This window comes from Diprion similis, chromosome 2 (genome assembly GCF_021155765.1).
Source record: "Diprion similis isolate iyDipSimi1 chromosome 2, iyDipSimi1.1, whole genome shotgun sequence".
NCBI classification, from domain to species: Eukaryota; Metazoa; Arthropoda; class Insecta; order Hymenoptera; family Diprionidae; genus Diprion; species Diprion similis.
Window position 1 is genome coordinate 4,647,625 of NC_060106.1, and position 22,089 is coordinate 4,669,713.

Sequence of the window (22,089 nt, forward strand, 5' to 3'; positions counted from 1 at the left end):
ATACCAAGATTTTAACATCGTAATCGTTTTTGTTTTCCGAGTTCACGGCAAACACTTCACTCTGCACTCGCCTGACAAACTAAAACGTAAAAATCTGTGAATCAAAAAATATGCGAACAAAGATCGAAAATGAGGGAGAAAAATAGCGCAGGCCTAATTTGAGCTACCGGCAACGCCGGGATTTCGAACGACGAATCCGATAGGCCAGGGACAACGGACCCCTCGAGTCTCCGAGGCGATCAAAGTGCACCAGTCCCAGGCGGCAGATCCTTTGATCGAGAGAGGCTGCAAACAAGGGAGAGCATCAGGGACCCGGGACCCCGCAGACACGGGAGGAAGAGGTTTGGCGGCGGGCAGTGGTAGGTATATTTTATAATTAGTCGCGAAGGCGACCGTTCGATAAATCAGTGGCGGCCAACAGCTTAAAACTTAATTAAAAAATTTAGTCAAAAACCAATTAGCGGCCTCATAGAATTAACATATTTTTAATTACCTCTCGAACACTTTCGTCTATACTTGATTTAAACGGAAATCTCCTGCCTAGCACATCCGCTGCTTGTGCTAGAATCGACCGCCCCTGCACTTTCAAATTGTGAAATAAGCCCGGCTGATCGTAAGTCTTTGTCCAAATTTTCGACTGATAAAAACTCATTCACGACACCTCACGTATATTTCTTTCAAATTTATCAATCATTCCTTTCTCTGCGATCAATTTTCAGACGTTTTCTGCACTTTGGGGCCCAGTCGCACGTTAAGTCTGCCCTTCTTTTTACTATAAGTGAAAAAACACACGTGGTACACGTATTTGAACAGATTTAAGGCGGTTCGTTAGTCAATACCAAGTCTTTAGCTGTACATGAGACTTGGGCTAATTGTTAATAGGAATGAATTGAATACCCTCGTTGAATATGAGATCAGATTATCGGCCAAAAAGGCGAAAACGATGTGTTGAAAAAGAGACGTTGCTAACAGTTTCGAAAAGATTTTTAATGACAAACACGACGGTGTATCTGAAGTTATACAAATATCGATAACATGGCGCGCAATTTGATTATCGTGAAACGTATTTTCACATAACCTGGATTAATTTATGACCAATAACAATGTAGAGATTGAAATGTTAATTTTTGATTTCAAGAAATCTATTGTACAGTGTATTGTATGAAAATAAGGGAACTACACACTTGTTGTTAATTTTATCTGATGGCAATATTATTCAAATGATGAATTATCGATAAAACTTTGTTGTTAAAATTATAATAAATTATCATCCAAAATGTTCTTGAAATTCATGAATTTTATGTTCGTGTATTATCCCAATAACTTTAATGTGAATTATTACATACTTCTCCGAAAGGATGTTTTACCAACTCCGAAGTAAGTAAATAACCATCTTAAAAACTCTGACAAATTAACTCTTGAATTAAATATTTTATGTACGATAAAAAACTGAGTTGACGAGACTTCGCTTTCGAAAATTAGTGATTTATGTCGTGCATTCAAGTCTTTCAAAAGACAATTCATCTAAAAATCAAAAAGATTGAAATCTCGTAAAACCATTCGAAAACAGATATTCTATCTACCTTGAATAATGAATGAATTGACAATGATAATCGAAAGTTCAGGTAAACAGCCACGCAATATAAGCTTGTTTGACCGTAATTAAACGACGTGTAAAAATTTTTCGGTCGGCCAGTTTTCAGTGACGAAAAGCTGACATCAGGAGCTGTAAAAGAGCCGATAACTGCTTCGAAAAAAAGTATTGAAAAAATGATCGAGCAGGGTCGAATCCTCGGTAAAAAGTAAAAACAAGTTGAAACAAAAAAGGAAAGGAAGAAAAAATTTACGCACCGCGTACATGTGCGTAGAATTACGTGATCGCCGCGTATACCGGCAGTAAAACGACGACGTCGTTAATTGCGTCTACCTTAATCGGAGTTTAATTACCGACGCAGGTAAGTACAACTAAGTCATTCTGCAGCAGGTAGGTGTGCTTTAGCTGAAGAAATGCATAATACACGAATGTAAATACGTGTTAAACGAAATTCAGTAGCATGTTACAATTTCTTCTCCGTTTAATTCTAAATTATGAAAGGTGCGCGGTTTATAAATGCATTCGTCGAGTGAAATATTAATCGGTTTCACGGCGTTCGTTTATCGCCAGTGGAGTTTCATTTCCGTCTAAATAAATCCAATCACCTCGTAGTAATTAAACTTGTCATTCGAATGAAATTATCAGCCCGAGTGCGATGTGCTGCGAGTGTTTGTAACACCTGCTTGAGATTTTCTGAGTTCCAGCCCGTGAATCGAAGGTAGTCATCGCTGAATTGAATAATGAAACCGTTTTATTCTTCCACTGTTATATAGATAATCCCATGGATAAATTACGTGTCATATTAGGTACATTTATACAGGCTATGTAATTTATAGGTACAGATGAACTTATCACTTTCGCATAATAATACCACGGTACAGACGTTGTTGTTCTTTGTTTGTTGTAGTTGGTTATTTTTCTATTTTCTGTGTGTTGAATTATTATTGTTATCATTACTCGTACTATATTATTAATCTTATCATTTATTACCATTATCATCATCATTACCAATGCGTAATATTCAAGTATTTTACATCTCGTTTAGTATCATATATTAATTATTATATGCGATAATCCTTACGTATTTACACTATGTACAATCGGGAATCCATATATACCTATATATTTCTTCTGAGATCAAAAGTCTTGTATTTTTTATTTTCCATTTCTTTTTCTCGTTCGATAGTAATAATTTTATTTCAGATCAATTCTTCATCAGCGTTATGTATGTGTATAAAAATTGTTCACCTTTGATTTGACTTTTCATTTTACTCTTTGTTAAATGTCATGTGAGCATCTTCAATTTCTTTAAACATTTTTTATTCATTCCAAATTCTCTTCCTTCTCTCCAAAGCTTACCTGAATCGAATAAGAGACGAAGAAGAAAACACACTATATTGGCCCTCGAATCACTCCGCACTTTAAATTCTAAGGCCTGTGCCCAGGGGGCGACATGAACATCGCTGCAGCGGCTGCGGCGTGCGGATGTCTCGCCATGGCGGCAGCTATGAAGGGTGGCATGCCTGGTCCACCTGGGGGACCGACGCCAGGGAACATGAGCCCGGAACCAAAACTCGGATGCAGTAGTGGCCTGGCTGATAATCTCAGTTTCTCAATTTCCGCTTCCTGCAGTCGTTTCGCCTTGGCGCGGCGATTTTGAAACCATATTTTCACCTGCAATTAAATATTATTCGATAATAAAGCAAGCGAGGATTAATGCTGGTTCTTACATACTAAACGGTAATTTGATATTTACTTAAGCCTAACGATGAATCGATAGATAACAAACAGCTGAGCGTCTACGAGTGCCTGAGAAACGGGTTTTTGTTTGCATAATTTTTACACTTTATAAGGCTTTTAATTTCGCTTCAACTTGAAAGAACTTCGGAATAGTTTGCGAGGAAGGTAAAAATAGACGAAAGACTATAATCACGGGATCTTGAAAGGCCATAAGCTTTTTATAAGTTTTAAATAAGTGTTCTTGTATCAGTCCAAATACCCATTTGCGAACAAATCACACATCGGGCTGTTATATCTATACACACGTATAATAATTAGATCTATGACTAATTTAATCACGTTTCTTCGTGTTATTTGATATTGGGTCAAGCCTATAGATGAATCGATAGATAATAGAGCGTATCCAGAAGCCTGGGAAACGGGTTTTTGTTTGCATAATTTTCAAATTTTAGCTAAAAACTATCGTTTGAATGCTTGAAAAAAATTTCGGAATGGCTTGTGAGGAAGATAAAAGTAGACGAAAGAAACTATAAACATGAGATGTTAAAAGGCGCCAAGCCAAGTCTTCTACACATGAGTTTTACGTGAGCATCCCTGTACCCGTCCAAATGCCCACAAAGTTTTACAATCAAATCGTATATCTGGCTGGTATATCTATACATACGAATAACAATTAAATGTGCTAATCTTATACGTTTTTTTTCCAAGTCACGAGCGCGACGGGACTCTTCAATTTACCTCTTCAATTTGCAAATCTTTAATTACAGCTAATTTTCACTTCAGCGGATCTGTGATCAAGCAAGACAAATATGAAATATGCCGAACGTATAATAACGAGTAAATTCAACAGTCTTCGAACTCAATTCAGTGTAAATTCACGGTTTGACGTTGTGTTGCAGAGAGTCGAGTGGATAAATATAATGACAAGGTGTAAACCCGTAACAATCTCACATTGAACAAAATATGCGTGGAAGTGAAATTGATTATTTTTTTTTCTGCCCGATCGTTGAAGCAGAATATCGAAGTTTTGAACGCTGAATCAGGATTCAAAATTAAATTAAACTCATGTATTGCCAGTTTAATCGCATGAAATCCAGGCTAAGACCAAAAGTAAAATAAATTAGTCTATTCAACCGTAAGTTTTCAAAACTCGCATTGTAATTCTCAACGAATTTTATTGAACTGCGGTTGTTAGAAAGCTTCTTTAATTGTAAGTATTGTGCATCTATCATGTTTGTTCCTGATAATAATCCCACGTATTTGGTCATTCGTCAACTTTGAACGTACTTGAACTAATTTATTTACAAGTAAGAATCGAAAGCACATGTAACGATCGAAAAATGTACCATATTTTTAGTGCTTCATCCAAATTTATCGACCGTATCAATTGATCCAGAATTATATAAAAATTGAATAAAAAATGGCGGTGAGAAGTGTGAGCTGGCTGACTGCGTGGCGCCGTGGAAAGGTGTGTATAAACGGCTGCAGCCTCTGAAAGGACCGTTTGATATATAATACGGATAGGTATATAGCCACCGCAGAAATCAATACGTGACCTCCTCTGAACCGCCTCTCAGTTGCCCAGCTCTTCAACCACCTCCGGCAACACAGCACTTCGACTGAAACCTCGTGTTCAACGCGCAGATCACTCGATAACTTCTGCCTTCAAAAACCGATGGGGTTTTTCAATATTTATAAAACATGCGTTCGGATCGCGGAACTAGTCGGATATTTGAACATAAGTAAATTCAACCAAAATGGCAAAAGAGGAACAAGTCACCTGTCACCGTGCAATTGATTTCCATCAATTTTGGAATTGATTATTGAGAATTATTGAGATGATATTCGAGCGGAAGAAACGTTATCTCTGAAACCTGACAGGATTGTTCAAATTTCAAAAACATACGTTCTCGGATTCGGGACTTTACGTTTTTGATTATCTGGCTTCTAAGAGTCAATCTACTTGTCATAATACAGGAAAAAAGTTAAAATGTCATTTGAAATATTATTCGGAAGAGTGTATATTTGATTGAAAATCAGATATCCGCAGATATATTTCACCGGCAAAGGGATTAAAAGTTCGTTTAGAAGAGTACTAAAACATATGGAAATGAAATTCAAACACCACAAGCTCGCGATTATTCATTTGTACGAAATGACGATGCAGTGCATACAGACGTCAATAAAAAGTGCAATGACTTTGTTAGAACTCGGAGTAAAGAGTAACTGGCTATAAATACACTTTGAATTGAAAGCGTGGTACGAAAATGTAGCGAGCAAGGTATTGATAATGAATTCCTCGAAGGCCTGCGACTTGAATATACCTAATGCATATAAGAGTGCAGGCTTAAATGCAATTCCGGTGTCCATCCATGCTCGCGAATTCGTCCTCGTCTATTTCCGAGACGAATAAAAGTCTCCGCTCTAACGATTCAAGATCCGAATGACTTCTCGGGTGGCTGTCAAGTATGTACACCATGAGTCGAGTTTAAAGGTGGAAAGAGAAGCCGTGAATAACGTCTCAGGAAAACGAGGAACCGCCTTATCTCGAAACCAAATGAATTCAAGTTGGTGTCGCTGAAAGCTTCATTTCGTCTGACGCATTGTAATGTAACCCGAAAGTGCACCGAGGCACGCCAACGCGGCAAACCTGTGCTGTTTAAGACCGTTTTGCACGTAACCTGCATCCGACATAACCACCCCTACACCTGACTCGCTCGAGTATGCGTCAACGGAAGCCACGTCGGGCAGAAGGAGGTGCGAACTAACAAGAAGAGAAATCCCCGGCTTTCACGGGGTGAAGAACAACTAAACGGTGGCCCAGAGGCAGAGAGATTCCGATTGCGTCAGTCCGACCAGGTCGCCATTACCGTGCTGGCAGGTGTCTTTAAATTATTTTAGCCGGCGCATACGGGACGAAGATTTATGTCTCGGGCTTCCGTCGATTCGGGGTGAAGTCGCTACTCAAAAAAGCTCGTCAGCCATGCATGCGACGTAGGGGAGGTAGGTAGGGTGGGCTGCTGCAGCGTGACATAACGGCGCAGTTCTGACTCGGGAATCGATATTTGACTAATTAGTATCGGAATGCGTTGCGCGGTGGAGTGAATTTAACAACCTCAAATTGTACGATAAATAACACGAAATGTCCGACGAGCTTTAAGGCACGGGATCATTTTTACGACTGCGGTACGTTGCACCCGTTCTTCGCCGCCGTTGCGGCAGCAGCAGCAGCAGCAGCAGCAGCAGCAGCGCCGGAACGCCCTGAGACAATAAAGAACAAGATACCACCTCTTGAGAACCGGTAATCAGTTGCTAGGAAACGATTAAGGCGTCAGGTTAATAATGAATCTTTGTCGCGTTTCGCCGAAAACGTTATTTCGCATTTTTATATCCTGCTTAATTATAACGAGCTTCGTGTCGACAAATAAGTATGCCTAATCGAACGGGGACCGTCTGACTTACCTGAGTTTCTGTCAGGTGAAGCGACGATGAGAATTCGGCCCTTTCTGCTATGCTGAGGTACTGTTTTTCGCGAAACTTCTTCTCCAAGGACAGTAGCTGCTGCGTCGTAAACGGCGTCCGAGGCTTTCTGTTCGGCTTATGTTTCCTCAAAGTGCATCGAACTGGGCCTGCTCCGGGGCCCGGCAGTCTTAGGTCACCTGAAAAAGCTCCTATCCTTCAGAGATAAACACATTTTTAAGAAACTCTGCGAAATCATGCATTATTGGCGATGCATCGTTGCCCATACACTCTGCATCGGACATTCACACGAATTGGGGGGGGGGGCTTTATCCAGGCAGTACAACAAATTATTCGTAGGATATATATACGTATTTCATTTAACCAACGGTAACGTTACAAAATGCATATCAACGCTCGTTTCGAAGTTGCAAAATTCATTAATTGATATTCCATTAGCCTGAGGATATGCATATTCATGAGCGTGAATTGATGACGTTACGGCTTTCTAATGTCCATATATCACCATACGCGTCGAGGCGATATTGGATGTGTATTACAGAGGTTGAATCCGAACCCATCCGTTAAATCTTGACCAAATTTGGCTGCCTGTGATAGGTATTCATTGTCGAATCTCACCCCACGATAGACAGTTTTCACGTTAGTCTTGGAAGATTGATAAACATACTGCAGCCGGTATCGACTGCATGTATATAGACACAACGAAAGGCAGGTGTACTTAAGCCGCACACACTAGCCGTTAGGTCTATCCTTAAGCGTACCACGAAGACGTATTGAGTGTAATTTGAAAGCAGCAGAAGGGACATGATTTCTGAATTACATCAGGAGCTAATTAACGATCAACGATCGCGGGGACAAAAAGAAGTAGTATAGCTGCTGCGGCACATTGTCGGGGTACAAGATATCCGTACCTACACACGCAACATGCAACATGCAACATGCAACATGCAACATTCACCACAGCTAGACACTCTACGTCCACCGTTGCAACTTGCATCAACGATCGATGCTCGGCTATTCCAGGATATCGAACTAACCCGGGAGAAAGAGTTGTGCGATATTATTCCGCGCACACGAACGATCAATCTGTTTTTCCCGGGTTATAATTAATTCCCGTTAATTACACGACTGCAGATCTCGAAGAAACTGCATGCGTAATTATACGTATACATGCATATCCCACGTTTCCTGGACTTGGAGGAATTTCATCTGGTATTTTATCTCGTAAAAATTATCAGCCTATACGGGTACGTGCGTGTGTGTATGTGATGTCTGTATAGAGTAACGACGAGTATCGATACCCCATTATACAGTTCGAGTCACGTTAATGGTCTCCCCGGGCAGAGCTCGTTCCGCTGCAGATTTCAATTGACTGGCCGGCGCGCGTGAGGATTCGACAATGATCGAATTTCATATTATTCAACATGTAGCAGCGGCGATCGGTCAAACAACCGTTTAGCCTCAACGCGGGTTGGGATTCCTGCCGAGCAACCGGTGCTGCAGACAAGTATTCCCCGGCTGCCAATTAATAGCCGTATAGCAATTATACGCCGCTAAGGAAGTGTCGAGATTATACAGTGTTTAGAAATATTACACACACACACACACACACACATACCGGAACGGCGTTTAATAGAATGAAAGTTGTATTAACGAGGAATCGTCCGACGATGGGATATAATCACTTGGCATTTGTGTATAACTTCGAAGAGTAAGTATAACATGAAAGTTTGAGGCGCCCATCGTCCGTTGAATAATATATCAAGTCGAGTATACGAGTATATTGATGAATTTGTTTCTGGCACAGTTTGGCGATCGTTCCTAACGAAAGTTTTACATCTAACGCGAGCGGTGACCGAACGCACGAATGACAATTATATTTGGAATAGAAAACCCTTTGCACGAGGGTGCAGAGACGGGATAAACGAGGGAGATGAGATCTCGGAAAGAGTTGCGATCGGTAGGTAAGTATACCGAACACGCCGGTCGACTTACAGCTCTCGGATCTGCTCTGGAAGTTCCCGACTCGATTTGATGTGGGTAATTATGTCCAACGAGATGATGAATCGTTCGGAATATTTTGTATAACATTATTGGATGGGATGCGGTCATTAATTCATTACTAATACCGAGAGATGGATAGATAACCGGGGTTATAAATTATGTCTGTATTCATCACTCCGAGAACGCTGCAGTGGGGCCTCTCCAGTGACAGCTTGAACAATCTATTTAGATATCAGTCCCAACTCTTTTGGGTATTTATATGAACGTTCAGTCTGAGCAGTGCACTGCATTTGTGCCGTCAACGTCGGTCCATCTGATACGTAAAACGGTTGTAAAAAGCCCAATGACTGTACAGATAGAATGTACTTATTATTTCTGATTTATCACGCACCTTGCCTATCTCTCGCTCACTTGTACTCTATCGTTTGACGACATTTGTGCCACTGCATTGGAATGAGTGATTCACTACCAGATTACGTCCAAGTCGTCATTTATTTTTTTTATCAATATAGTGGTAGTGTAAGTGTAATGTATACCCTCTGAAGAATGGTCACGATTATACAACAAACTCGACGCGTTTCAAAAACAATTTTCTAAAAAAGCTAAATGGCACAACGAACTGACCATATTTCGGTAGGTCACTTTAAAATGGGCAGCATGTTACTCATTAATTGGTTGTAACTAATTGCATTTTATAATCCTACCTACCCTCAAAACTTCCATCTAACTCCATTTTTATCTCTTATAGGTTTCGTTTATTCTCCCATCTTCGTCTCACTTGAATCAACGAACCTTTTTAATTTTCTTTTATAATAATATTTCGCTCTCCTACACGAATATAGTGCATGATCGCTATGATAACTTAACTTTGACTAGCATCGTTGATTTCATTTTGTACTATCTTGAACTTAAAAATGCAAGTTTCAGTTGGAATTCGATGATCGCGTTTGATGATTGATGCTGTGTCAACGCAGGTGGAATCCGAAATGATGACTGGGCGTTCTTGGTCATCTTCAAGGAAGTTAAAGGAACGTATTCTCTTTAAAACCCTACGTGGGGAGTGATAAAACGGCGGCTAGCACCTCCATATATATATATATATATACATCTACACACTTATATATATATATATATATATGGATATCGGCGCGAGCACAAACACCTTTACTAAACTAAACTAACAAGAGGGCAGTTTTTATACGGCAAATATACATTATGGATGTTCGCGTTATGTATGGCTCTATCACGAGGTGTGTTGGTTCGAGTGTGGCTACAGCATCGAGAGTAACGCGAAGAGCGCTAGATCTGGACTTAACGGGCCGAGCCCGCGAGTTCCATCTTGGATTTTATGCGCCTAGAATCCCGTAATGGTTCGAGAATTTCTTTCCAGGAATCACCGGACTTTCTTGTTATGGCTTTGCAAGCTTATTTCAGTGAATTCAAAAACCCCTGCGCACTTGTTCAATTTACTCTATTAGACACGCCTCGAGGTATTTACATTCTTCGCTAGAAAGGTCAGTATATTGTTCTCTTCCGACTAACATGGTCCGCTGAACCGCCTGTAGCTCTCCCGCTAGAAAGTTGCCGGAGCGAACCTAACCTCTTAGCTCTTGGCTCTCTAATCCACCCAAGGTGTAAGGTACACACGATTTGTTTTATACTCCGTTAAAACGTACAATGTATCATAAATTACAAGTGGCCCGAAGAAAGACCAGCAAAACTCTGTCCACTCTTTCCTCATTTTCAAATTTCCTACTCGAGCAACGTCAATCGATGTAAATAAAAGTCACCTCGTAGCTCTTACCGTTCGGACTGGTCGGCCCGCCATGTTGAGGGTACAGATGTCCGTGGGGGTTGTGGGGATGCGGGGGTGGGGGAAGCCACGCGAAGCCGGCAAGAGAATGCGGGAAAACTCCGGGATTCCAGCCGGGTCCACCAGGGCCTCCAAGGTACGCTCCTGGCGGCCTTTGAACGCCGGGATGAATCGGCTGAGGCACAACCGGACTGGACTTCTCCTTCTCGGGGCTGCCATCGGGGTCCTTTTCGACTTCGGAGTCGGAGTCGGTGACGTTGAGGTCCTCGGATTGTCCGACGCTCCTGACGTCGTGGTCCTCGTCCAGGTGTTCGTTGGCGCGATCGCCTTCGACGGACCGGTTGGCCTCGGAGTCGCTCCTCTCGTCGAACTCCCTCCGTAGTACAGGTGACACCGATCTATGGGCGATTCTGTCTTCCTGGAGCTCGTTGCGATCGTCAGGGAAGTCGGCTCCTCGCCCAGGTGAAGAGGCCCGTTTATCCTGCTCGAGACGCTCTCTGACCTCAGTGAGACTGATCCTGATTGCTGGTGAGGACTTCTCGTGACTCGTCCTGGAGAAGTCCCTCACGGTGAGTATTTCCCTTCGTTCGCTCTGCTGCGGGCTCGTCAGCTGCTCGTTGCGCTGATGATTGACGAGGGACGCTACCCTGTGCGGACTCAGTCGCACCAACAGCTCCTGGTTGTGCAGCCTCTGCTGCTCCACCAGCAGCTCCCTGTACCTGGCTCCGACCCTCTCGACATCGAGGCTCTTCTCCGCGTCCATTCTCTCGTCAGCGGTGCATTCTCGCCTCGACAAGGACCCGGGCGACCTCCGCGTCCCGCTCAGCAACGAATCGACGCTGAAGCTGATCTTACCACTCCGAGGCTTAAGGCTTGCCGACGCGGATGTCGAGGTCGCCATGTCGACGTCCTCGGAAATAGCGCTTCCGGTACCCTGGACCACGACACCCTCGGCACCGCTCATCGTTCTGGTCCCGCCTTGTCAACCGCCTAGTCGCTTCAATGTCGCGCGTATCATGATCAGCGCCTCTCTGTCTCGTTTAAGTTCTGGAACTATTTCTGGTCCGTAAAAACCGGTCAGCCTCCTGTCGCTGATCTCGGACTTTTCGTGACTGATATGAGTGATCGTTGGCGGAACTTAATATAAAGATGGAGTCCTAATTGATCCAGAGTCCATGTGAAGTTGTTGGTCAAGTCGTTTCGCCGAACCGTCATACGATTAGTATACCGTATGCATAGCGGCTAAACACAGTGACGATTGTGAAACTGTGGACGTGTTTTCAGAATCGGAGTGGAGAACATATCTGTGCTACAATGTCGGTTATATCCATAAAGGTCCCAGGTATGTCCTCTCCGCGATGATTTTCAGAAACTCGTTGGTTTCGACTTCGTTCGTCGGTTTCACTCACTGTCACTTCACACCGAATTCACCGAAGTCCAGACGACCCGGCGCCCGCTGTTATCCTGCATCGGCGAGGCGAAGCGGTTAAAAAACGCCGAAGTTGAAAACAAGAAAGACCATCGGGTCCGGATATCGTGTTAACCGGTACTGCCGCGGAACCGCACTGATTTCTCAGTTGGCGAGCGCACCTCTCCGGCTCTTCGGTTGTCGGCTCGGTTCTCAGAGCCAAGCCGCCGCAAGCTCGCTGCCGGAAACGCCCCCGCAGCCTGAAAGCACTCCGCCAGTCTCTCTCGGCCAATGCGCGTCCCCCCGGGTGTTCGAGGGGCGGAGCTTCGGTGGGCGTGTCCGATAATCTATGCCGACCAATCGGCCGCGGAGGAAATTGAAGCTTCCGCTTGAGCAGCGCGGTGGTGTGAGTCAGGGGTGAACGTGACGACTCCTAATTGTCTAATTCCCTCGCAGAGCTTCAGGGATTGATTGGCAATCAGGGTTATTGGGTTTGGCGGGAAAAGTAGGGGGGAGGGGGAAGCGCTCAATGGAGAGGAGAGGGGAAAGGACGGATAGGAAAAGAGAAGGGGGGAGCTGGAGGGTGGCGCACCGGCAGAAGGAGTTATTAATATTGAAACGTCGATTTCTTACGTCCTGAGAAATTGCTGATTGGAAATGCCGATGAAGTATTTTATTCGGTGACAGTCCACGCTGATATACTTGATCATCGCGGAAGAGTCCTATCGAGATATCTTGCAAGTAGCGCTACGACTGGGAAACAAACTTCGACGTCTCATTTTCGCAAGAATATCTTAAACCGTAAAAGTTTTCGCCTGAATTTTTTTCATACAGATCCCGTGAAGTTGTTTTTAACCCCTTGGGTAAGCGTGTACGGAAGATCGTGTCATCGAGAAACAAACGTCACCGATTCATCTCTAATGAATTGTGTCGACAGATCCTCGATCGCCATATTTGGTATAGATAATTCGAGTGAAGCACTGCACACCTTGGGATGTGTGTAAGTACGCGGTGGAATCTGTACAGCCACTGAAAGATCGGTAAAAAGATGAAAACCGTCTGCGGATAGGGAATGGCCAATTGTTTTTCAGCTGCACGATCCACGTAGAATCGCGCGACTCGCGGGTTATTCTGTCCCGGCTCAACCAATGGGCGAACGGATCATAAAACAAGAGACATCCGCACGAGCGGTGCACCAGTTCTGCTCCAAGCAGCGCAGCAGCGGCAGCCTTCCGCCACGATTTACAACTGGAGAACAGCAAAAACAACTGACGACTCAATCCTCGAGCCAGCACGCGCAGAACTTCGCCCCATCCGTAAGATTCAAGATTCAATATGCCTGAGTGTCCCGCTCACATATATATATATATATATGTATATAAAACGCAACAAACTTACGGTTAGCGTGTATAGAGAAGTAAAAGGAGCCAAAGAAAAAAAAAACCAACGAAAGTTTGCCAAAGTAACACAAAGAACAAATGGAGGTAAAACTAAAAAAAAAAGGGTGGGGGGGAGAAAATAAATATAGGAAGAGCCGTACTCGGAGGCAAAGACGTGAGAGCAAAAAATTGAACGAGATGAAAGAAAAAAAAAATAAAAACGCGAAAATATATTCGCGAAGTTGTATGATTTAGGTCGGAATCGTGACACGGGGTGGGCATTGCATTCGATGGAGAGTCGGTGCAAGGTATATTATATGAAAGGTTGTGGCGGGGCTTTAAGCTCAGTCCTTGCATACCGCAGGAGTAGCTTTGGTGTGCGGATATCGTGGCTTCGTGTGTTACGTTTGCAGCGACGAGAGTTTTGTTTCTCACGTAGATATATCCTAGCTGGTCTTCAACGAGCGGCGACGGAGTCGTGACTAGAACCGCGAGATTCTTCTCCGACTCGTTTACTCCCCTGCATATCGGCATTAAATAACGTCTGGCAATTATTATTCCTTGTTTTACACTCGTGCCTATACCTATGCCGAAGATCTCGACAGGCCTGAGGCTTGTTCCGCGAGAAAGAACCCGCCATCTTGATTGTACCTAGGCGAAGTCGTGAAGCGTTTTTGCAATAATGCATTCAACTTCGACACCAGAATCGTTGCTGATACGTGTATAGGGTTTTCAAGATAAGTTCAGACGCAATTTTTTTTTTCCACCCTGTTAACGCCACGATCGTATAATTTACTTGTTTGCAACCTGCGACGCTAATTGCGTAAGTTTAACAATCGCGGCTACTGTGATGTGGCGTGATAATATTATATATAGGTACCTAAACTGAATTCACAACGGTGACGTGGTAATATTTCAGGCTTACGATAATCCGAGGAGTCGGTCTGTCGCTTCACGGGCGACAGCAACTCCCCAGAGACATCTAACGAGAAGAAGCGTACGATTTTGGATTCAAATCCGCACGCAATCCGCTTACCGAAATCTTGTTAGAACTGTCGACGCGTATAAGTAAAGGTTCAAAGGTCCAACGACGACGTTTGAAGAAGTCCGAGTTCCTCGAGGGTTGGATCGCAGATTCAAAATGGCGACTTGAGGCTAGAACCGAGTTCCGTTAGCCGGTGGTCTTGAGGATATATATGTATTATGTAGCCAATGATGGGAGCGCCTGTTATACCCGTCGACGACCGGCTTTTTCACCGTGACCGATTGACCATCCAGCTATATCGATTATCGAAGTCGAACAACAACAACGATAAATAATCCTGTGGTTTTCACAAGTTTTTCTCGTCTCGCTATATTATATACGTCACGCTTTACACATTGCATAAAACCTCACTCAACGAGAGATTTATACTTCCAAGATGAAGTGGCCATTACACAAGTTTTAATCTCGCCTATATACATGTATATACATACATATATATATAAATATATGTACGCAGTGCGTAGATAATGTTAAACGCTACATTGAGTAGCGCCAGCGTTGAAAACATTAAAAACGTTAAAAACATTAAGAACGCTTTTAAAACGCTGAAAAGCATTAAAGTTTCGCGCGTAAAGTCCTGCATTATTACCACTTAACAGAGATTCAAATCTAAAGAGGCTACAATTTTCGCTCTGTTACACAGCCACGGTCGCAGCGTCATTTTTTTCGCCTCCATTTCTCTAATTTTTTTCTTTCATCCTGATTCTATTTCCCATCTCTCAAATTCCAAATCTCCTTTGTTTTCAACGATCTCGAGGTATAACGAGGAGCCAACTGCCTCCGCTGCCCCGTCTATTATAATTACGAGCTATGATCTCTTCGGCGTTATAGTGGGCATTTCCGTTCCAACTTTTGAGACAAGAAAAAAAAAAAAGAAAAAAAAAACAAGAGTCAAAAAATGCCCGACAATGAACGATGAAAATATATTTCTCAAGTAAAGACTAATCCACCGCTGAACTTGAACTGGTTAGTGCCGCCATATTAAGCGCGGACTTAAATCACGACCCATTGAAAATTGTCGTTGGGGTCACCTGGAGCCTCAGCTACACATAAGTGTCTGCAGAGTGTATCAAACAGGCGTGTATATCTAGCTATACGGGTTCATATCCTCGGGAGCAAACGGCGGAGGATGAAGAGGGTGAGCGAGAGAGAAAAAGATAGATAGGTGACTCTAGGCTCTGGAGGGTACAAAAGCGTTGACTAGAGTTTAGCCAACGTTTAACTAACTCGGAGTAAATTTGGGCAGCCTATAAGAGGGGAGCTGCCAGAGCGTGAAACTCTGAACTAAACGGCGCTCAAACTCCGAAATATGAAAGCTCTTATGTATTTCTTTGCAAAAAGGGCATAATAGGCCGTGTAGCCAGATAGGTGTATATAATGAGGTTAGAAGGGTCCCTCGACGCATCTGCCCCATTATACTGGCTCGGGGTACTCCTAGGACCATTAATTCTCGCTAAACGACAACCATTTTGTACCTTAACTGGATTGCCAACTCACTAACTGGTTTTGACGACGCTTAATATACTCGAACGAGTCCGCGGGGCTTAATGCCATTACGATCGCGTCAAAAAGTCACCCGCTCATAATATTCTCACGTATAATGGTCATATTATCATCGCGCGTTTTTCAAGCCGCATAAAATCCCCTGCGAAGAACTTCGAGGGAGCTGGTGCTTGGGCTTGACCTGGATGGCAGGATGTCTGTATTCACGTTCACATTTTCCTCACAATCAGTTTGATATGCGTCGGTAATTGCGTCCGAGACGAGTTGTAAAAACAACACGATTTCTTACGTACACATATATAACATGGCGCGATAAATCTACACATATACGGTCATTCGATTCCTCCACTTGTGAAACGTGTCACGGCCTGTAATTGGGAAACCAGATTGTAGTTTTACGAACGCCGAATGTTGATAAGAAACCAGCCGCAGTATTAAGTTTAGAATAATATCATTAACGTAGCCGATATGAAGGCATAGGTCAACCGCAATACTTACATCTTACGACTTTCTGGAAAGATTTTATTTATTAAGGAAATCACAGCGCCAACTTAATCTCACCAAGTGTCACAATACCCTTATCGAATATTGCGACTGATCTCCATTCCTCCAATAGTGCACATTCGAAGTGAACACTACCGGACTGCTTTTGTACTCTAATTACAAACCTACCATCTTGGCTTCACCATATCCGTAGCAGCACTGACTGCGTACAACGCCGAGGGAAAAGATCGCACTTCGTCCTTTGCAGACGGTGCAGGATAAGTAGAACCATGGTTCCGGCTCCTAGCGTAATCCCGACTCCCACAGGGACAACGGAGGGGCAGGGGTTACCACGCCTACAGTTTAGGTAAATAATACTGGTCGTTTAAGGAGTACAATAACTACCTAAATATTCTCGTTGTAACGCGGCAAGAGTCGGATGCAGGTGCCTGGAAAGCTGAACTACGCCCACAAGGCATTTGCACAACGCGAATTTTGAATTTCGAATTTAAGGGCTACATGGCTGAGTCCGTTGTCACCAGCTTACCGAGGAATAGTCACTTGTTTCGGGATTTTACAACTTTTGAACGTTTGCAGAAATTCTTCCGGATTATCTCGTCACAGATACGACTGTCCACCCTTTTTCTTTGGTACAGAGTAAACCTTGTGCTGATCACGTCTCAAGGTAAAAACAGCAAGCGATTTTCCCCGTTGTAGGCGTGCGAGCTGCCACGCATAAACTTGAAAGTCTTTCCCCGGTAATCCTAAAACATCAAACAGTCCGAGGTGGTGTGGAACTTTCCGCTGGTGGACTCAACGCTGCAAACAGGATTAGGAGTAGCCGTGCAGGACGAGTTTTCTTTCAGCTTTCGCACTTTTCATTTTACCGCAATTGTGTAAACTTGACTTCGGGACTTTGGACTCATCCAGTTGGCCGCTTAAAGGTTCTACAAATTTGTAGTCTTTTCGCGGTAATACCAACATCCAAAAATGGGCCAATATTAGCACGATGCCAACTTGTTGGTCTGGATTTGGAAAATTCACGAAACTGTCGGAGCATCTGGAAACAGCAAATAAATACGCAAAGAAAATTAAGCATAAAGGTCAGAATTGGCGATAAGCACGTTACATCAACAACCCAAAGTACATCTACACTAAATTTCTGGGCTACACCCTGCCAAAAAAACAAGGAACAAGAAAGAGAAAGGGAGAGGAAAGTTCGTTGATGGGCCGTTTCCTCAGAGGTCAGCAATAAAATTCAATCACGAGAAGATTTGAAAACCGTGAAGTATCTGGGCAAAGACCATTTAACGGATGTTTCGTTCGATTATGACGTATAAGCGGATGAAAAATGGTCCAGGAATACATTAATACATTATCATAGACCCTCGTATGTATTTTCGACGTGTGTTTTAGCCCCGGTACTCGAATCTCCACCACCACTGTAATAATATCCGGCGAAGAATGATCAAACGGGAATAAAACGACTGACCGAATGACATAATAGACGGGGCATAAAAAGGGATGATTTGTAACATCATATTGACCCGGCAATGCGATTCACCAATAAGCAGCAGCCCTCGCGTGCACTCGGCCAATCGAAGTCGAGGAAAGCCTATATGATAATTGGCAGAAGGGCTTCCCCTCGCTCATCTCCAGCCCTAAACCGAACCAGCATCCCTGCAGACGTCCCGCAGGACGAAGTGAAAAAGAACCAGATGCATCCCGAAGTTAACGTGCCGCGACGAATCCCATTATGTTTGTTTATTTATTATTAATAGCAAATTCATAACAATCACATAATGGAACCCCACGTGAGAGGGCATTGTGCAACAGGAAACTGAATAATGGACCCTGCCCGGGACTCGTATAAACCCAAATATGTTATATCGTTACGCTTGAAGCGCACACCATGCATTTTCTGCGCCTCTTTTAACGCAGAGCGAGATTACGGCTGGATCCGGAAACGAATTTCGTTTCAACCCTGCTGACACCGCTATACATGTATGCAATTATAAAACCCTATCCCATAAAAGTTACCACTGCACACAGATCGGCCTACCGGATCAAATTACTTCTTCTCGTTGCTCGCGCATCGTCGGAGTCGAAGAGATCGCTTTTCAAAGTCGTTATAAACGTGCCTGAATAAAATCGCTGACAGTTAATTCCTGGCTATTTTCGGGGTGAAAAGGGTTGGAACGAACGTTTACGTATACGTCTGCAGGTATTTCTTCGCCAAGATGCAACGATGCCTCGGGATTCCATGGGGTTGATTTTTCTACAATTCGTTTGGTACCTAATCCGAAAATGTTCTTTGCACAATCGACGGCTATAACGGTGCACGAACCGCAAGATTTGTCAATTGGGTTTGAAAGCTGGTGCGCCTCAAAAGGCGCGTGTGAAACAAGTGAAACTGAATCCTCACAGGATCCGCATTTAAGTCCGGTCGGCCTCAGCTTAGGGAGGGAATCAGCATTCGACGAGTTTGCCATCTAACTGTGAACCAGGTAATCCAAGCTTAGGAGGACTCGGGATGAGAAGGACCTGCTGTCAAAACTTGTCACTAGGTTACACGGAGGCACCGGATTACAAAGTCACTGATGTCATCGGCTCTCTGGACCAGCGTGCAGTCATCTCGACGGATCTCTCTTCATCACGTGAAATTCATGCCACAGCGTGGTCTCGAGTTGAAGAACAAATCTCTAGGCTTGAAGATCGTACTTACTTACCTACATTTATGTGTCGAGGACTGTTTGGCGGCAAGTTCAAGCTATCGGATTTACGTTCGATTGGTCGGACACCCGTCCGCGGAACATATCCTTGTCAAGCGTCAACTCAAGGGTGCGAATTCACGGTCGTTCGAAATTCAGGACAGGAAATTAGACGGCGACTCACCCCATCGAAATACTCATGAAGCGTGAGAGATATGATTCTGTGGGGTAGAAGCCCCCCACTTTGCGAGCTCCGAACGCGCCATATTATACTCCAATATATTCACGTTAGATAGATAACGTGTATGTGGCATTCTGTTATACCATGTGAACGTGTGTGAATCGGGGTACGAACGGGCACGTAAAACGATCGGTCTGCCACCGCATGACAATGAGAAAGGAGACCAGAAAGTAAAAAAAAACCAGTGGAAACGAAAAGTATCTCGCATTATTCATCAGCAATGGATAAACTTGTGCAAACGAACTGTTCTATATGCCTATAATCGTCAACATTTGAGACTCGGCTAGATTGGAAGTCTTATATAGGGAGGGATAGTAGTATTCTCAAGTTATGTTTCTGCAACACCTGTCAAGTAATTAGTAATTAATCGTAATTACGCAAAGCTGAGACAGCAGCTGGCGTATTATATGCATACCTGTTTGCACTGCGAACGATAATCAGCGTTACATCCTTCATAACGTGCGTTCTCGTTCCTGGAAGCTATCGCGTACGATCGTTGCTGTAATTAAACTGATAAGGCAAGTAAGTAAGCTCCACGTGAACGTCGAAACATAGCGGAGTCACTATTCTTGAAATCATCGCAACGTATAATTTTAATTGCCATCAACGAGAGCGAGAATTAATTATGTTGATTAATCGTAAGCGTTGGACTCTACTCGGCGCGGTTGTGTTCGTGACTTATCTTGTTTTCAACTAATTGTAAGTGCCATGGTTCAAACCTAGATCCAACACGAGAAAAATAAAATGATAATAATAATAATAACAATATCAAGAAGAATATTAATAACAACAACAACAATAAAAATAATAACAATAGTATAATGAAACGGAGATCATATGCGGTAACAACGCAGGTTCGCGCGTCATTCCCTTTATCGCGTTTTCCGAATATTATACCCAGCAAGCATTTGTATTACTGGAAATTGAATTTAACTTTGAAACATGCCATAATTGCACTCAATTTGTTCTCATAAACATATGGATCTATACATGACTGCTCAATTTTAGATTCACCGATCGATACGCTTTCCGTAATCTTATGCCGATGGTATCTCAGTTTTATCCTTCGACTGGCTTAACATTTATCAATTCTTTAATTAAATTATTACAATAATAAAAATATATAAATTCTTTGACGGTTGAAGTTGAGACTCGGGTGCTGCACGCATTGCAAGACTCGCGAATATCCATGGTGAGAAAAAAAAATTTTACTTCTATATTGCCGATCAATTACGATTAATAACAAATTTTCATAACTCCAGGACTGACATCATTAATTAGTACGCATAAAATGATAAGAAATATAAGTTATTTTAATTGAGTTTCATTTCTTTCGACAAATATACGAGCTTGGAAGATAATGGCTATAGTTATAATTACGATATTACATGAATGATTGACGTACCAGTGCCACGGTGGCAGATTATACGATAATCTATAACGTTATACGCCAATTGTGGTATGAACGGATTTCGAAATACATGCTATCAGCCGTACAACAGAGTCCGGGAATTGCATGTTCCAAGTAACGTTTTTGACTCTTTTTCTCGCTCTGTTATAAGAATTATTACGATTATTACGATAACTGTGGAGCACTCAATGAGCAATGTAGAAGTTTTTTTTTTTTTGTTTTTGTTTTTGTTTTTGTTTTTTTGGGAGGAAAAAACTAACAAATTTTGCAAACGATGCAAAGTCTTATCGTATATAACAATTATTAATTATACGTGTGATAACAGCGCTGTAAGTTCACTATTATTTGAAATAATTATTGATCGAGGTTGAGCGTGTAACTGTGACGTTGAATCTGAGTTAATATCTCAGCGTCTTTGTTCCTTCACATTGTTACAATAATTATGACTAAACGGTAAATGTTGTTTAGCTATGTGTTGTTTTCCGTCTGAGCAGCAGTTAATTGGCAGTGACTAATTACTTCCTCTTATCATGGAATTTATCACGAGTGCTGACCTGCAACCGCGGACGTCATACAGCTTGGATTGCTCTTATTTCTTCAAACACACATTCACATTAACATAACCGATTCCTCTGTCTATAATAATCAAAACTGTCTTTCAACATTAAACGATCATTTACAAACGCCCTCTTAATAACAGCTCATCGTCGTCGTTGACTCGCCTGATAATATAGGTACATACATGCAATAATTCCGAGAATTGTTGCATTGTTCGAACGAATTTTACAATGCTTATATTATTTGCAGTCGTAAATTTCTCTCTCTCTCTCTCTCTCTCTCTCTCTCTCTCTCTCTCTTTGCAAAACGAAACGCAACGCCTCGTCGAATCGCTTCTGCAGTTCACACTCTGTGTGCATAAACGGATTCGCAACACCGCCCAGAAAGACAAGCGATTCAATTTGCGGACTCGCGTGTTGCCCCTGCAGGATTTCGCGTTTAAGAATCAAGATTCAAGATTCTGCTTGCAAGACTCAGGTAGAAATTCTAAAGGGACGTTCGTATATATGCTTCACCTCCGCACGCGCTGACGCCGACATAAGCTTGAAATTATGTGTCCGGTGGATACTTGCACCTACTCGGAACCGAATAAAAAATAAGAAAGAATCTTATACCGTGCGTGCGTTGAAAACTGGTGTAATCAGATTTTGCAGGCGATTCTCGCAGTCATGATAATAAATATCTAAATGAAGAAATCCACGAAAATTGGTGAAATCGAG

General features: G+C 42.8%; 2 protein-coding genes across 3 annotated transcripts; both read right to left on the minus strand.

The window, feature by feature from the left end:
* Positions 1-2,994: 2,994 nt before the first annotated feature.
* Positions 2,995-12,119, minus strand: LOC124415870 (muscle segmentation homeobox-like). Of its 2 annotated transcripts, none has more exons than XM_046896555.1 (3): positions 10,623-12,119; positions 6,797-6,993; positions 2,995-3,268 (listed from the first exon to the last, which is right to left on the minus strand). In XM_046896555.1, the coding sequence occupies exons 1-3, from the start codon at positions 11,593-11,595 to the stop codon at positions 3,023-3,025; spliced, it is 1,416 nt and encodes a 471-aa protein (XP_046752511.1). In that variant the 5' UTR covers positions 11,596-12,119; the 3' UTR covers positions 2,995-3,022. The 2 variants fall into 2 exon arrangements, with proteins under 2 accessions (XP_046752511.1, XP_046752510.1); XM_046896554.1 differs by having other exon boundaries at positions 6,797-7,005.
* Positions 12,120-16,859: 4,740 nt separating this feature from the next.
* On the minus strand, positions 16,860-17,598 carry LOC124416219. The gene is made up of 3 exons (XM_046897144.1): positions 17,579-17,598; positions 17,337-17,509; positions 16,860-17,213 (listed from the first exon to the last, which is right to left on the minus strand). Exons 1-3 carry the CDS (start codon positions 17,596-17,598, stop codon positions 17,068-17,070), a joined length of 339 nt encoding a protein of 112 aa, XP_046753100.1. The 3' UTR covers positions 16,860-17,067.
* Between the last annotated feature and the right edge of the window lie 4,491 nt (positions 17,599-22,089).

What these genes read in the sequence shown, in the direction of transcription:
- LOC124415870 (XM_046896554.1), bottom strand. Translation starts at nt 11,595, where the DNA reads ATGAGCGGTGCCGAGGGTGTCGTGGTCCAGGGTACCGGAAGCGCTATT. An exon ending in CGGGCCGACCAGTCCGAACG is followed by an intron (nt 7,006 to 10,622) that starts GTAAGAGCTACG and finishes TCTGAAGGATAG; the next exon opens with GAGCTTTTTCAGGTGACCTA. An exon ending in TTCACCTGACAGAAACTCAG is followed by an intron (nt 3,269 to 6,796) that starts GTAAGTCAGACG and finishes ATTTAATTGCAG; the next exon opens with GTGAAAATATGGTTTCAAAA.
- LOC124416219 (XM_046897144.1), bottom strand. Translation starts at nt 17,598, where the DNA reads ATGTACTTTGGGTTGTTGAT. An exon ending in ATGTACTTTGGGTTGTTGAT is followed by an intron (nt 17,510 to 17,578) that starts GTAACGTGCTTA and finishes TGCTGTTTCCAG; the next exon opens with ATGCTCCGACAGTTTCGTGA. An exon ending in GTCAAGTTTACACAATTGCG is followed by an intron (nt 17,214 to 17,336) that starts GTAAAATGAAAA and finishes TTGATGTTTTAG; the next exon opens with GATTACCGGGGAAAGACTTT.